Source organism: Schistocerca piceifrons, chromosome 3 (assembly GCF_021461385.2).
Source record: "Schistocerca piceifrons isolate TAMUIC-IGC-003096 chromosome 3, iqSchPice1.1, whole genome shotgun sequence".
Classification (NCBI taxonomy): Eukaryota; Metazoa; Arthropoda; class Insecta; order Orthoptera; family Acrididae; genus Schistocerca; species Schistocerca piceifrons.
Window position 1 is genome coordinate 456,443,800 of NC_060140.1, and position 18,195 is coordinate 456,461,994.

Here is an 18,195-nt window from a genome sequence, read left to right on the forward strand (position 1 = left end):
AGTCATGTACATTTTCCACTGTACTGTTTAAGCACAGTATGTAAACTAATGTAAAGTTCCATCCTTCCTGGCGTTACAGTTTTAACGGCTAGTGGCCTGTATATTCTTTAACAGAATTTTTTCTCTGTTTCATATAATTAAAACGTCGTTGAATCTCTGGCGATTTTGTCTGCTGCGAGTATTACATCCTGTTGGGGAAGAGAATTAACAGAAAAGAGAAAAAAGAAGATACCGCAGCAGCGGCATCGGTCCCTTTCTGTCATCAACATGTCATTCCCATGAGATGTAGGAGCCATTCTCCCACTTTCCCCCCCCTTCTAACTTGTTTAATGCGGCTCGCCACGAATTCCTCTCCTGTATCAACCTCTTCATCTCAAAGTAGCACTTACAACGTACATCATCAACTATTTGTTCGACGTATTCCCATTTCTGCCTTCCTTTACAGTATTTACCCTCTCTAGGTCCCTCTAGTACCACGGAAGTCATTCCGTGATGTTTTAGCAGATGCCCTACCATCCTGTCCTTTCGTGTTACTCGCCGATTGTCCTGAGAACCTCCTCTTTCTTTACCTTATCAGTCCACCTAATTTTAACATTCTTCTGTAGCACCACATCTCAAACGTTTCGATTCTCTTCAGCTACGGTTTTCCAAAGGTCCATGTTTCACCACCGCACAATGCTGTGCTCCAAACATACATTTTCAGAAATTTCTTCCGCAGTTTAAGTCCTATGTTTGGCACTAGTAGACTTCTCTTGGGCAGAAATGCCTCTTTGCCAGTGATAGTCTGCTTTTTACGTCCACCTTGCTCCATCCGTCATGGGTACTTTGCTGCCTAAGAAGCATATCTCTTTAACTTCGTCTATTTCGTGATAATCAATTATGATATTTAGTTTCTCACTGTTCTCATTTCTGCTGCTTTTCATTACTTTCGTCTTTCTTTGATTTACTTCCAATCCATATTCTGCACTCAGTAGACTATCCATTAACTGCTGAGGTCATCAGTCCCCTAGAACTTAGAACTACTTAAACCTAACTAACCTAAGGACATCACACACATCTATGCCCGAGGCAGGATTCGAAACTGCGACCGTAGCGGTTGCGCAGGTCCAGACTGAAGCGCCTAGAACCGCTTTACTACCCACAACTGATTGCAGAACTCAATTAGTCTTTCTACTCTCTCATTCACTCCATATTCAACCATGACCCTTTCGTGTGCTTCTCTCCCTACAGCCACATTCCTATCCCCGATGACTATTAGATTTTCATCTTCCTTTATGTACAGACTTACCTGTTCAGTATCCTCATATACTTTCTCTATCTCCTCATCTTTGGCTTGCAACGTCGGCTAGCATACCTGAAATATCGTTGCCGATGTTGGTTTGCTGTCGATTCTGATGAGAACAACCCTTTTACTGAACTTTTCACTGCAGTTCATTCATAAGAAATCCTATTCATGTTATTTCTTTTCCTCCTGCTGTTGATATTATCTTATGTTCACCTGACTATAATTCCTTGTCTTTTTTCCATTTCACTTCACTGACTTCCACTATATTTAGATTGAGCCTTTGCTTATCCCTGTTCAGATTTTCTAGCTCCCCACCACATTCAAACTTCTGACATTCCACGCGCCAACTCGTAGAGCGTTATCTTCCGTTTGCAATTCAGTTTACTTCTCATGGTCTCCTCTCCATTGGCAGTCCCCTCCCGGAGGCCCGAAAGTGGGATGGACCAGAATATTTTGCCAATGAAAAGATCATCATGACACTTTTTGGATTGCAGACCACATTTCCTGTGTATACAAATTGTGTGTGTCTTTACTTCAGTGGTTTCCATTGGCTTCCGCATCCACATGTTGTTGAACGTTGCTGCCTCTTCCGCCTTTAGGGGCAGTTTCCCACCCCAGGGGCAAGAGAATACCCTGAACCTCTGCCCACTCCTCCGCCCCTTTTTCACCATGCTGTTGGCTGAATGACTGTGACTTCTTATGCTGGAAGTCTTCGACCGCCGCTGCTGAAGGTATTTATTCAAAATTTAAGCGATGGCTGGGTTCGAATCCCGTACCGAGGACATTTTGATTACTAATCATAGACGCTACCCTCTTTTTTCCCAACAGCATTCGCAGATGTTTTATTGTCCTTCGTGCCGAAATATTTTATTTACAATGTATAACAGGATTTTTCCATTTTTCCTACGTTCCTGGCTATACCTAAGAATATATATATATATAAAAGGAAAAACTAATGCCACCACCACGTTTCCCTAAATTTAAAAATGAGCCGCACCCCCCCCCCCCCGTCCCTCCAAAAAAAAAAATAATAATAATAATGCACCACTTCAGGCGTTGGCCCCTATCATTAAGACCCCAAGACGTCTACCAAAAACAGAAAACGATAGAAGGAAGGCCTTAAGGTCTTTTATTATTTTTTATTTTATATTTATTTTTTACTCATTTGTATTGTATTATTAATCCGTCTCCCCCTCACCAGCACATCCACGAAAAGACTAGCGATCGCCTTCAACAGCAGCGGCAGAAACCCTGCATGCTGACGACGCATCAGTAGACCGTCGATGTACGGCTTCTCGCAATGAATAACCATTGAGGAAACCGAACCTGTAAAATGGGAGAAGGTGTATGTGTCAGCTGCTCCTAGCATGTATAATTCAGCTGCGAGGGGAGTTGTGGAAAGCACTCCGGAGAAAGTTCTTAAATTATTGTTGATATTTATCGTTCTTGACAACTTCACAATGTCAGTCATTAAGATTTTGACAGAAATCGAGGGCTGGTTTGGCACCAGCCCCAAACAGGTAGTGGACAACATGCCCGCTACTCCAAGTCACTGAGTGGCCAGGAAGAGAAGCATTTGTACGACGACGTTGTCAGGAGTTGTGCCTATGATGAACGTCAGCATCTAACGGACCAAACGTCAAACGTCGCTCGTCTCGCGGTAGGCAAGTCTGTGGCCATCTTCGTCTTGCACGCCAAGCGTGGTACATACATAAGACGCGACTAGCATACCAGATTGTCACGTACCAAGTGGACGCAAGAGTAGGGACGAGGGGGTGTTTTCCCTTAACCACATTCGACGGAAGCTGCGATTGGAGCGAGGCATACGCTATCTTGGCCGTCCGTAGACGTGGAGCGAGAAGCATGGTCCGGATGCAGCTGTGTTCAAGAAATAAATTACCCAAGTAGAAAACGGGCGCTGCGACGTCTGTCAGCGACTCTGGGGCCACGACTGAGGCCACTGAGACAAGTCGGAGTACGCCACATCTTGACAGGCGTACTTAGAAAGAGGGTTGTAGTTCGGTGCCGGACATGGTAGAGATCGAGGCCTCCTTTGATCCTCGGGAGGGTGAAAGACTCATAGCTGACTTTAAATAACATGACTGACAAAGAAACACAATGCGGCTAACATGCACTAGGCTATTGACGGCGGGATGGGAAAATTCTGGGCCACTTGCGATATTCGCGACGCGACATAATCGTTTGCATACCGTATCCTTTCCAGCATATCCAAGTTTCGGAGCCGATAGTCAAGGAGCTCCGCCCGAATTCGGCGTAAATGCGCCTACTATTGTCACAGGTCACATCAAGTCACCGTAAAATTGACATCTTATCACATCGTAGATCCTTGGGGAGCGGTGCATTCATCGGGCGGTCCACATCCTATAGGCAGCGCAAGAGATTTGCGAATGTTAATGACGCTACCTGAAGCAGAGCCGTAAGACACCACTCATCCCGGGGGCCGTAAAGTAGCGGTCCCACGGAGAAAGCGTACAGGAACGCAAGAAAAAAAAGGTTCAAATGGCTCTGAGCACTATGGGACTTAACTTCTGAGGTCATCAGTCCCCTAGAACTTAGAACTACTTAAACCTAACTAACCTAAGGACATCACACACATCCATGTCTGAGGCAGGATTCGAACCTGCGACCGTAGCGGTCGCGCGGTACCAGACTGTAGCGCCTAGAAGCGCTCGGTCACCACGCCCGGCGAACGCAAAGAGAGGGCATCCTTGCCGCACTGATCATTGTATCAGGACAAGCGGCGTAACACGACCATTGTACAGGATCCAAGATGTTGCACACAGTAGCAGACGTCACTGTTGCAGGTTCCACCGTTTGGTTTGTGGACAGGAACGAGCAGCCCCTCGACGAAGGTACCAGAAAGCTGTACCGCAGGAGACATCACGGCATACGTCAGTCCAGACCGGCGTCAGCAACTGGCAGTAGGTCCTGTAGAACTCGAACAGGAGGCTGTCGGATCTTGGCGACCTGTGGGGCACACAGGCAAGTATAGCTGCAGTGACCTCCTCCTCCTCCATCAAGTCCTCTAATAATTCCATTTGCTCGTCCCGTGGTAACATGCCATATCTAAGGCAAGACATCTCCTGTACCGTGTCCAGGGAATGATGGTGGTCTGCGAGCAGCTGACTGTAGTGCACGTGGAGAGCATATCCGATCTCACGCAGCAGCCGACGACCAAAGTTAGACTATGGATCAGCGCCCGTCGCCGACACCGGTGTCCAGCAATGGACCACGAGCGCATTTCCTCCGGAATTCCTCAAGTATATGCTATTGATTCTGGCTGGACTTGTTACTGTACTTTTTCGATGGCTTCAACTACCTTTTATCCCATCAGTGATTACGATGTGCTCTTTAGGCAGGACAACAACTGTGCTACTCATTCAAAGAGGTCTTCGTTGACTCCCTTGAGCAGCACTTCATCGGACTTGTGCCCGACTGAGCATGTATGGAATATGTGTCGTAAATTTGAAATTTCGCGATCCCTCCCGCCGAGCTAATCGCTCCCAAGGAGGTGAAAATAAAAGAGAGTTGGCGTTATATATGCTGTGCACAGACATCAGTTGAAGCTTGTCAGCCAAGTTGTGGAGTTTTAGAAAAGTTTCTCCATTAAAGCCCTATGTTAAACCAATCCCCTTAGCATTAATGCGTTGAACTGACAGTCAATCCTGAAACACAACGTACTTCCGTCGATGAGAACCCATTGTAAGACAGTTGGAAACTGAATATTTCAACTCCAGTTCTCACTCGTCGAGCATGGCTTACGTCGCAGCTTGACAGCCGAACGCTTGATTTCCATTTTAAGTGAGTTCAAAGAGCAGCACTGCAATATAAATCACCAGACTCACATGGCAGAGACAGGCTTTAGGCGCTCAAGTCCCGCGAGTGAGAGCTGTTGTCGGCTTATTGGAGGAGGCAGAGCCACGCCGAGTCTCGCTGTGATAACGCGACATGGCGATTGGCAGTCTTGTGGTACGACTTGAAAGCAGAAACAGTTTCAAGGCAGCTCCGGATCCCATGGGCAGAAGTGGCGGACAAGCTTTGCGTGCAGTACCGGGTCATGCAGAGTGTGACGTAAGGTCTTGTTTACCTCTTGCAGTCACTGATTCTGAGAGCCAACAGGCAGGTGAATCTGGGCAGACGGCTGGAGTCGGCTGCGGGCAGGCGATAGCATTTGGACTTGGAGTCCAGGGCGGTGGCTCCGACATCGGACTGTCATGGCGCATCGGCCGTGCTTGTCTTTCTTATCGGCATGGCTGGTGTTAGGTGACTTGTTTTTTTCTGAAACTGTCACCTAGCACATTTTGGAACATTTTTAAACTCATTTACTGTGATCAAGTAGTCTATCACTGACGCTGCATCGAGATTCGTGCTCCCAGTGACTCTTCCATCTTTTAGGTACAGTGAAGGGACTGCGCAGCTGGGAACCTGAAGGCTGGCTATCAAAAGATAAGTATCCCTTTAAGAAGATCTGGCTACCATAAAAAGTTCAGAATCAGAGGCGGAGTCGCATCCTCAGAGATATAACTGGTATTCAGTTCCCTCGTGCCACGCTCTGCGAACAGGACATGCGACGGCCTCTTTCTGTGGGAAAAGCGAAGTATTGCTCGTAAAACCTTTCGGCAAGATAGGAGATGTCTCTCCAGGTGTCGCCTCCCAGAGCTCAGCATGTGAATCATCGTTACCTGAGAAGCGACGTCGCGAAATAGCGTTTGGTTTAAATTTTCGTAATACAGAGTTATTTTCCATAGAACATACAGTTGTGCCTACCTGTTAGCCATCTCATAGATTAGTTTGGAAATTATATCACGTAGTAGGAGAGATTTTCTGTCTGCCTCCTCACCTCAGAGCACTATTAGCAGGAAACAGCAAATCAGAAAGAGGAGATTGTTTACAACTTTACTTGAGTTTCACTGGACGTAACTCACAATGTCTGCCACCACTGACCAACGAGTTCCTGCTCTGGCGAAAAGCAGCCAAGTTACAGAGCGTCAGGAAGATAACACTTCACACTAGGCGATGAAAAAGTAAAGATTTTATGTTAGGAGATGGAGGAGTAAACTTCGACGCCAAATGTCGGAAAAGACAAGTGACGAGGCAAGCCTTGCGGGCGCAGAAAACTTTGTTTCTTTTCGAGTTCTGAGGACAGAAAGCGAGCTGAACTCTGAGTATCCAGAGTCCATCGATGTTGCCTTCAGCATAATGCCAAGAGTATGATAAGGTACGGATTAGATGTGATCGGCAAATCCATAGGGACGCGATATTAGTTCATTCCCTTCAGGATCCAGCTATTCTGTTTTAATACCTCACAGCCTGCCCCTGTAGCAAAACTCATCGACAACCTTTAGCGTCCCATATTACAATTTATTTATATCAGTGATAGCTGTTTTAACAGTTTTAATTTTGTTGTATTCCTATGATCTCTTTTTAAGACATTATCCACTCCATTCAAATGCTCTTGCAAGCCCCTTTTCGTCTCTGACTGAATTACAATAGCATCAGCAAACTAATGGATCTAACATTGCATACTCCAGCCCGCAAAACGCCAGTTTTGTTTTTTCAGATGACAAAAACTTCCTGATTAGCTCCTTTTTGGATATCCAATTGACTATTTCAGCTTGGGAATAATTTATCCAAGAGAATTCTATCGTCGTTGAGCCATACAGTGGAGCTGCATGTATTCAGGAAATATAATGGTTTTAGGTTCCTCTTGTTTTCAGCCGTTTTCAATATCAACATAGAAAAGTCGTGTTAGCTAATGTTACAGGGCCGGATCACTCCAAAGGCAAAGATCCCTCTTCAGGAACCACATGTTTATCTGGCCTCTTCACAGTTGCCTCGATAATGTGGTTGCACTTACGGTACGACTGTATGTGTCGTAAATATACGTGAGCCATCCTACCTCAACTGGATCCTAGTTCGTGGGGCCGCGAGGTGTGAGGTGGGGGTAAGCGGTCTACTGCTGCAGGACGGTAGTTGCTAATGCCTCACTAGTGCCACGAAACTGGCAAATGTGTGCCTGTACGAGGTTCGTATGCGTGTGGTACCTGGTGCGTGGGCTGGGTGGGTGCGGCAGCGGGGACCTGTGGCTGCTGCTGCTGGGCCGGCGGTCGGAAGTCGGCCGTGAAGGAGTAGGTGGCGCCGCCGCCGTAGCCCTGCGGACTCAGCAGCGCCTGCGCCTGCGCGGTCTGCATCGGGTACACCGGCGACGCCGTCGGCCCGGGCGCCCACTGCATCTGCAATCCGTGCAGCAAACACACCTGCAGCTACCGCCACAATCGAACGCACGTCACTTCAGCTAATAAATTAAGTCACTTGTTGATATTCACCTCTCGAATAAAATGGTCCGCAATAACAACCAACCTGTTTACTATCCAGCAGTCAAATAAATCATTTGCCCTCATTGAATTACAGTTTTTTAAAAATTCCCCACAAATTTCCACAATCATTGCAGATTATCTACGATTATAGATCCACGCTAGAAAATAGTTGTTGACATATCATGTGTTATCATTACTGCTTCAAGAATTTCAAACGTCAGATGAAATATTTGTTGTACTCAGTAGCACATTGAACTTACGCCATAATCCACAAAGTTATTTAAGTGTATTGGAATAGTAATAGTCCTATAACACTTCCTAGGAGATCGCACGAAATTATTTTTGCGGTTAAATATTTCTCTGTGTTCAAATGGTTCAAATGGCTCGGAGCAGTATGGGACTTAACAGCTATGGTCATCAGTCCCCTAGAACTTAGAACTACTTAAACCTAACTAACCTAAGGACATCACAGAACACCCAGTCATCACGAGGCCGAGAAAATCCCTGACCCCGCCGGGAATCGAACCCGGGAACCCGGGCGCGGGAAGGGAGAACGCTACCGCACGACCACGAGCTGCGGACTCTGTGTTCTGTTTACCAGGGACTCTTTAATCTGATTACACAACTGGTCTGATATTCCGTACTCATAATTTGTTCATTAGGTGGCAATGTAGATCCGTATCGAATGCTGCTGGACGCCGGCCGCGGTGGTTTAGCGGTTCTAGGCGCTCAGTCCGGAACCGCGTGACTGCTGCGGTTGCAGGTTCGAATCCTGCCTTGGGCATGGATGTGTGTGATGTCCTTAGGTTAGTTAGCTTTAAGTAGTTTTAATTCTAGGGGACTGATGACCACGGATGTTAAGTCCCATAGTGCTCAGAGCCATTGGAACCATTTGAATGCTGCTGGTAGTCAAGGAACAGGGCATTAACCTGGAGCGATTTGAAGTGGAACGACCACAAAAACCTAATCGCTGGTAAGGAAGGTGTCAGAATGAGTTTAATTTGAAGAATCCTGAAGACGTGTGATACAACCACAAAAGAGGTAGCCTACCAAAACCTCATTGAACCACCATCCCAATACTGCTGTCAGTCTGGGATCAGTACCTGATAGAATCGACAGAGGAAATATAGAAGACATAAACAAGAGCAGTACGTTCCACCCATTACAGGTTCATTTGGTAACACGTCCTCAAGAAAGTAGTGCCCCAACAAGCGACGGGCTTCGCCGTTTCATAGATTCTCGTTTCCAGCCGCAGCGCCACAACAATGTGCCCTTTGACAAAACGACTTATATCAGTGGATTCGCTACAATGCCTGTCCATTCGCCTCTCTCCCGCTTCCATTCTTTCCTTGCTGCCTCTCATACCCGCACCACGGCCAAGAGGCATTCAGCCTCGTCGTGGGCAGTGGGCAGTTTTGGATCATAAGCGTATTTTTAATCCTGTTATTAATGATGTAGCATTTATTAATATTACTTTTTCGTATTATTTATGTTACCGGCAAAAGCAGAAGACAAACCGTTTTCCTGTGAAACTGGAGCAGAACACGACTTTCTATCAGATGCTGAACAAGCAATGATGTTTCCAGCAGTGGCCAGGCGGGCTAATGAGTCCTGGCTGGGATCAACATTGAAAAATGGTTCAAATGGCTCTGAGCACTATGGGACTCAACTACTGAGGTCATTAGTCCCCTAGAACTTAGAACTACTTAAACCTAACTAACCTAAGGACATCACGCACATCCATGCCCGAGGCAGGATTCGAACCTGCGACCGGAGCGGTCGCGCGGTTCCAGACTATAGTGCTTAGAACCGCTCGGCCACCCCTGCCGGCTGATCAACATTGAAAGGCAGCTGTTTTCTTGTAAACAAAGTGTGCATCAGCTAAAAACCTTAAAAGTGTAAATGTTTAGAAAAAAAATTGTCTTACTTAGGTTCGACGTGTGTGATGGAGGACATTGGTACACTCAGTAACTGTGATTAGATACTGTGTCGTCTATATTTTCCTCTAATTTGGGTTGGGTTTGATGTTTGTCCGTTGCACAGCTTACCACTACAATTACTCCAGCGTAGCCGAATGCGCCAGTAGTTATCATCGGTCACGACATTCAGTAGAACCAGCTTAGGTGGAAAGAATATCGTGCACGTCCCGTAGAAATGGACTGTATTGTAATTCTTCGTTTTCTTGTTATTATCAGGTGTTAATAAGTAGCGGTGTTCCTCGACATTTAGTAATGTGTAGACTGAATTATTTGGGTGAACTTTGCCACTTCTTTAACATTTAATATTTTTCGACAGTAATTCATACTAATGAAAGAGTCGCTTGTTTCATTCTACAGAAAGCATTAACTAACATAAAAGTTGAAGAAGACAAAAATAAACTGGGATGATAGAAAGGACAAGCTAGATATCTGCTGTTACTACGCCATTGTGGTGAGCTAGGTGAATGCAGCGTACCTTAATGGCTGGCGTCGGCAGCTGCCGTGCTGCGCGTCACCATTCCTGACCCGAGCACCAGAAATTAATTGTTGGTTACTATTAATGAGTTTTGGGAAGCTCTTATAAAACTTCTTCTGTTTGTGTATCCTGGAATATTCGATGTCTTTATGAGTACCAGCGTTCTGGAATACTCCATGTTTGTATAAATACCTGCTCTCTACGGCCTGGAGGTCAGTTCCGTTCTGGCTGTGTAGGTGTTTTCAGTGCTAAGTGTTGTATTTCACTGACGAGCCTGCTTTCGGATTTGGACTAGATTCTGGTTAAGACGTGACAATATTAATACACGGTAGGTGTAAACTTACATATCATTCAATCTTGGTTTAAGATGGTTTGTTGTTTCTGATTCTTCTTTGTTTCTTCCTCAATTGTGTTTTACTTGGAAGACAATGAGAATCATTTCGTGCAATTAAATTTTCCGCTGGGAAAAGTAAAATGCATCTGTGGCTGTGACAAGGGTAGTTTCCTCACGTTACGTGATAGATTGTGCCCAAACTTTCTCAGAATCTTTTTTTAATACGCGGGTCCCATTAGTAAGCATAGTGAATTTTTAAACGCTACGTGAAAACTGCCGACAGTATTGACTTCTGCCTATGACTACACTGCTAATTACGTACTTCTTCTCCTTCGCTTCCCACGTAACAGACGACATAGGAAAATTGTGCAAAGGCTTTGGCAAAGAGGATCAGGTCATTATAGTAGGTGGAGCAGGAAATACCCAGGCTAAGAACAGTAATTACGGCATTAGGGGTGAGCTGGATAAAATAAGAGTAGCAACTACACGCACATATGCGAGTTTCACGGAGGTCCTGCAGCGCCATGACCAGCCTGGGGTTAATACTGCTGTGAGCCGTTTTGACTCTGAGCTGACCAGGTTACTGCTGACTGAAGTGAATTCTCATGTGAATGCAGTGGCCGTAGCTACAATTGAGATATGTGTTTATGCTAGACATGGCGTGCACCTGAATAGGATAGGGAAGGATAGGTTGGCTCAACCTTTTGCAGGAAATGTACGGGGGCCACCATCACACAATGCAAGATCCCTGTGGTTACTGGTGTCAGAGGAGCACCTTTTTTAGGTCATAATCAAGTTTCAGGCACCCTGTTTTGAAAGAAGTCACTATAACAGAAGAGCGCCACAAGAACGCACAGAAAAGTGAGGTTAGCTTGTTTCACCATATTGAGTAATAAGATAGAAGAGCTTCTTGACTGCTCGCAAAATTCAGAGGGAAACATAAGCATGATGTGTCTGTTTGAGCACCACATAACCACAGGGTTACATATAAAAGATTACAGTCTAGCAGCTTACTCATGCAGAACTAAAATGGGAAAATGAGGAGTTGTTGCATATATTAAGGCAGAACACAAGTTTAAAACCATTGACACAAGTAGATTTTGTAGAGATCAGCACATAGAACTGCGTGCTTGTGAATTAATGCTGGAAAACAGATCACTTTTAATTGTAACTGTATATAGATCCTCACTGGGAAATTTCGAATTATTTATGAGGAACCTTACTGTGCTGTCTGTCACACATCAGCAAGCAGTTAATAGTCTGTGGTGATTTCAGTGTAGATTTTCTAAAGGATTCTGATAGGAAAAATGATATGGAAACCTTATTTGGATTCTACAATTTGCTCTCAGTAGTTAACTTTCCAACATGGGTGGATAAAGACAATAGGTCCCTAATTGATAATGTTTTCTTTGATGAGGCACAAAGCAAGAAAATAACTATTTACCCAGTAAAAAATGATCTCTCTGATCATGATGCACAGTTAGACAGGATAAATGACATAGTGCCTTACAGTGTGAATACCCCTCGGTGGAAGTCAGTTTGAATCATTATTGACTACAGGGCAAATGTTTTTAAGATTAGTTTACAAGAAACAACCTGGAATGAAATTTATAAAGACCTAAATGGCAATATAAAATTTAATATATTCCGTCATAAATTCACATCAGTATTTGAAAATAGTTTTTTGCATAATTTAATAAGATGGGCATTAATCAGCCATGTAAAAAACCACAGATCACTAAGAGGATTGAAATATCTTGTGAAACGAAAAAGGAAATACCTGTTTTGGGATGAACAAGTAGAGACCCTGCAGTAGTTGTGCGTTACAAAAACTACTCACTATTATTAAGAAACGTTATTAAAAATCATGAAACGTACACATAATGTCAGAAATCAGTACGTCTGACAACAGAGTTAATGCAATAAGTAATATAGTGAAGCAAGAGGATAACGTTACTACTGAACTAAATGGAAGGTTTATAAATGACAGTCAAAGGTAGCAAATGTGTTTAACAATCATTTTACAACACAGTAGAAAGCATATGGACCAATTGTTCAAGAGAAAGATCCCATCAATATGCTGAAGAAGTAACTCTCATAAAATTACATCATATGAATGTACCACCAACTTGTACTTTTGAAATTAAGAGTCATACATTTTCTCAAGAATACAAGAATAAAACCTCTTCTGTTTCGATGATGTTTCCAATAGAGTACAATAGAGTACACAGCCTGGGGGATGTTTCCAGAATGAGATTTTCACTCTGCAGCGGAGTGTGCGCTGATATGAAACTTCCTGGCAGATTAAAACTCTGTGCTGGACCGAGACTCGAACTCGGCACCTTTGCCTTTCGCGGGCAAGTGCTCTACCAACTGAGCTACCCAAGCACGACTCACGCCCCGTCCCCACAGCTTTACTTCCGCGAATACCTCGTATCCTACCTTCCAAACTTCTCGTTCTGGAAACATCCCCCAGGCTGTGGCTAAGCCATGTCTCCGCAGTATCCTTTCTTTCAAGAGTACTAGTTCTGCAAGGTTCGCAGGAGAGGTTCTGTAAAGTTTGGGAGGTAGGAGACGAGGTACTGGCGGAAGTAAAGCTATGGTGACGGGGCATGAGTCGTGCTTGGGTAGCTGAGTTGGTAGAGCACTTGCCCGCGAAAGGCAAAGGTCCTGAGTTCGAGTCTCGATCCGGCACACAGTTTTAATCTGCCAGGAAGTTTCATATCAGCGCATACTCCGCTGCAGAGTGAAAACCTCATTATGTCATGTTCAGTTCTGCACGTTTAGGGGTACTACACCAGTGATGAGTGTAACACATGGTGATAAAATAATACAATGGGTGGAAAGTTCAAAATTCTTAGGTGTCCATATTGATGAGAATTTAAATTGAAAAAAAAACACGTTTTGGAACTCCTAAAACAAGTGAATGCAGCCACATTTGCACTTAGGATCACAGGAAATTTTGGAGAGAAATAAATAAGTAAGTTTACACATTTTGCTTATTTTCATTCGCTAATGTCATACAGATTAATGTTCTGAGGTAACTCATCTATAAGAAAGAAGGTCTTCATTATCCAAAGCCGTGCTTTAAGAATAATATGTGGTGCTCACCAGCGATTATCTTGTAGACATACGTTTAAGAAGTTCAGTATTCTGACTACTGCTTGACAGTATATTTATTCCCTCATGAAGTTTGTTATACCTAATCCACTACAGTTCAAAAGAAACAATGAGGCACATAATTACAATACCAGAAGAAAAAATGACATTCATTATTCAACATTAAGGTTGCCTTTAGCACAGAAAGTGGGTGCACAACGCTGTAACAAACATTTTTGACCACTTACCCAGAAAGGTAAAATTTGAAAATAAATTGAAAAGGTTTCTCCTTGGCAACTGCTTCTATTCCGCAGAAGAATTTCTGTGTTTGTAATGTGAAAAAGGTGGAGGGCAGGAATTGCTAACTCAATCTGTATATCTTGTTTTCATTTCGGGAAATAATAATAATAATCAAATATAATATGGTGATTTTTAGAGTACAAATAGATGTAAAAATTAATCTGCAATATGAATGTAAATTGACTCGTTCCACATCACGACGATTTATCGTGCAAAATGAAAAATGGAACATGAAAGTAACTAACTAGCTAACTAGCTAATGCAGTGTCGATGACTTGTTATTTCTGCAGCCTTGGGGGCTTTCTTTAGACGGCTCACCACAGGGAACATAACACTGCTGAAAGTTGCCTCTGAGTAGGTATAAAACAGGGAAATGGCAGTCTCCCATGTCCACACAACAGGAGCATGCAAGAGGTTGGACTGCTTTCCGTAAAAACTGCATTGATCGAGACACTAAAAGAAATCCGTTTGGCTACTTATGAGCTGAATAGCAGGTGCAAACACAGAGTTTCACACCATGGGACCAGCTGTAAGACGCTGCTGTGCCACGTAGGAATGTTTGTTCAGATATGAGTAAGAGGTTCTGTGATTGTACCAAAGTAATTATTTCAGAGGAAGACGAGATTTCCCACACGTGCCTACATGGAAGGCCTTTGGCTGGCCATAGCTGGAAATCTGACATGTAGGGGGGTACTTTTTCTGCTTTTTATCCCACGCCATACCATTATTAGTTAACCACGACAAAATCCGTGAGAGTATGAAATTGTTAAACTTGTTTATGAAGTTATTATTGATCGGAAGTCACAAGGTCTACTGCAATAGGCCTGTGAGATTCCGATGCTGGCAGAATGAGCTAAGTTTCGCAACGTTAGAACACACTTGAGGCAGGACATCGAAGAGTACACTTGCTTCAGGGACGCTGAAGAATATACTTGTGGGAGCGAGATCATATCTCTTACTTAGAGAGATGTGCGGAGGCCGAGCAGGACTCAAAATTTCCTGCATATGTCTTTCATACTAGCACTATATGTCACCGATGCTGCGACCGAGGTGAGGGGGACGTGAATCTAGCCAGTTTGCATCAGGGTTTCATTGCGCAGATTTAACATTCACAGACAGCTAGCTGCACCCATCATACAATTTTGAGAAAGCGTTGGTGTTCGCTTTTTCTTTTCCAGCGATCATTCTTTAAATCACTAACCTTTCTTGTACTCATTGGCCATATCCACGATGTAGTTTTATATTATCCTCTTATGTGTCTATCTACCTTTGCCGAGGCTATAGTTGGAATCTGCAAACTCTTATCCATTCATTAAATGTTTAAATGCTTGCTTCAATGGGTAAATCATATTATAACATGTCTCATGGGAGTAAACCAAATTGCAATAGTGACCACCTGTTTGCTTTTCTGGTTTGCTGAGTCTCTTTAGTAATTTATCTGTGCGAGGTGTAGTATCCGTATTTCCGTGTTTAATTGAATCATCCTAGTAATTTTCTTTTACTAAGACGTTATCTCTTGCACGACATTGTTTCTCTCAATTTTGCATGCCCTTGCAGGGAGCCTGCCTTCCCTGTAGGTCATCGGGGCCCTACATCTATGTACTTGTAGATATTCAGCAAGCCAGAGGTTGCTGTCGTTTATCGTATAGTAAAGTCATAAGAATATCAAAACAAATTGCGAAAATTGGCAATCGACTTTAAATAATTCAAAGTGTGATGTCATCCACATGAGTGCTAAAAGGAATCCATTAAACTACGGTTACGAGGTGAATCAATCAAATATTAAGGCCGTAAATTTAACTAAGTACTCAGGAATTACAGTTACGAACAAAAGATATTCGAAAGAACACACAAATTATTTGTGGGGAAGACTTCGTTTCATTGGCAGTACTGCTGCGGGATATGGGATCCTTAGCAGATAGGGTTGATTGAGTACATCGAGAAATGTCAAAGAAGGGCAGTGCGTTTTGTATTATCGAGAAATAGGGGGGGGGGGGGGAGTATTACGGACATGATATAGGATTTGGGGTGGACATCATTCAAACAAAGGCGTTTCTCGTAGTAGTGGGATCTTCTCACGAAATTTCAAACACCAACTATCTCCCTCGAATTCGAAAATATTTTTTTGATACCCGCCTACATAGGGAGAAAAGACCATCATAATAAAATACGGCGAAATCAGAGCTCGCACGGAAAGATATAGGTCTTCGTTTCTTCCCCGATCTGTTCGAGAGTCGAAAAGTAGAGAATTGTTGTGAAGGTGGTACGGTGAACCCTCTGCCAGGCACTTAGGGTGATTTACAGAGTATTTATCTAGATGTATATGCAGATGAAGAGAAACAAATTTTTTTATTTCCTTATAGAAAATAAAAAAAGAAACACAAAGAGAGCAGATGAGTTGTAAGGACCTTTGTTGTGCAATGAGAAAGTTCAGCGAATTTGCATATGACTCTTGCTGGGAAGACAATATACTACGCAAACCTGCAACGAGCAGAGCGAACGAAATTGATCTTCTGACAGCTGAACATATTTTACGCGCAGACAACTTCCATCCACGTCACGTGTCACTTCATAAGCATATTAACCAGCGGGAGTGTAGGTGCATTTAATTCCGTCGCCTGGTTGTCGGGCGACGTGAGAACAATAGGTTTTTTCCAAATAATTCTCTTTACTGGTGGATCTACATTTATAAATCATGAGAGCTGAATGTAAGAAGTTCGCTTTATTGAATGGTTGAGAATGCGCACTGGCTCGGTGAGGTTGAACATTAGAGGCAATATAGAGTGAACTTTCGGTGTGGGACTATTGAAGACCACGGCGCAGCGGAGAAGGGAGCTAAGTTTTCCCGAACTGAAGCTGTCATTTACAGGGAAAAATAAGAATAGTGGTCTAGTGATTTGAAGGGTATGACAGACAAGACAAGGAAACAGAAGAAGAAAATAAAATAACGTTACTTCACAACTCCTACTGACCAGTCACGTTTGCCTTAAATGAATGTAATTGCTAGTTTCTACATTAGGACTGCATCAAAAGACGGAAAGTCGTAGGTATCTTTTCAAGAGTGTGAGTTTCTTTTCTTAAAAGTAGAAGCGAAAATGAGGCAAGTTATCGATTCAACAAAGTTGTTTGAAACTTACGAAGCAGCAGACAGTGAAATTCTTTTGTCATTTACTACTAATAATCTCACTTTCAGTTCTCGTTTAATATTTGCTGGCACATCCCCTAGGTTTGTCTCTCGAGCTTATTTTCAAGTGCTTAATTTATATTTTTACGGCGCGATTTTATCTACCTTCCTTTCCACAATTTTATTCTATTTTTAGTGGCTTGAACTTTAATAATTGGAATCTTCGATATAACTTGAAACACCGGTTTTATTTTCACACTTCTTTCCACCAGGGATACGGAGTCGTTATGAACGTTTGCGTCCGTTAAGTGAACGTGTATGCAATGTTTCATCAGATATTTGACATCTTTTACGAAGTTACCATGCAGGTGGCGGCATTCTGTATGGGAAAGTTATAGTAGCACCAGTGAGCGGTCTAGTTATATTTATTAAGTCTTTAGTCTTAGAGTTTTGTCTGACTCCCCGACATATTGTACCGACGGCCATCTTGCAAACGTTGCTATGGCAGCAGCACACGTCACAAGCAGTGTAACTTCGTAAAAGCTGCTGTATTGATCACCCCAACAGTTTCCGACTAAGCCACCACTCGTAAATACCGTCGCGCGCCAATTCTTCGACTCATGTACGAAACATATCTACCTCTTTGTGCTACGTACTTTGGGAATGATATGTGCCATTAATATAACAATGTTAATTTAAAGAAAAATTGTTTCAGACTAACGGAATTCATTCCCACAGTGACCTTTGAATGAAAATTCTCTCAAACTGGCAAAATTCATTCCTATTGTGGATTTTGTTCGAAAATGAAATTCAACAATGCTAAACTTCGCTGGAATTCTTAGTCCGTTCAGCTGTCAAAGTGGAAGATTTCGACAATATCACCCAACACAAAAATTCGAATAACTTTAAATTTGAAACAAGAGTTTCCAGAATGTATGCACATTTTCGCTGGTGGTTCGAAACCATAGCTCACGGGAAAATTGGACGTGCAGAATATAACCCTGCAGAAAATTTATAGTTGAACATTGTCTGCTTATGAACCAACAACGCGTTATGTAGAAGACATCACAACCAGAAAAGCGCAGTTAAATATAACAAATCCAACACCGAACATTATGGTGAATTTAACCGATTCCATGAAGGTAGCGGAGAGTCTCAAAACCCCAAATGGCACTAAAACGCCTCGCCTGTAAATAAAGACATCATTACGAAAATTAAGTAAAAATAAAGAGGATTCCGGGGAAGATCAACATTTCTCATA

At 43.2% G+C, this 18,195-nt stretch overlaps 1 protein-coding gene across 1 annotated transcript in view; it reads right to left on the reverse strand.

The window, feature by feature from the left end:
* The window catches only part of LOC124788739 (protein glass-like), a 70,241-nt gene that overhangs the window by 18,570 nt on the left and 33,476 nt on the right, over nucleotides 1–18,195 (reverse strand). Inside the window, exon 4 of the mRNA XM_047256022.1 lies at nucleotides 7,351–7,539. Coding sequence (XP_047111978.1) covers nucleotides 7,351–7,539 — 189 coding nt within the window. The remainder of the gene's footprint in view (nucleotides 1–7,350; nucleotides 7,540–18,195) is intronic.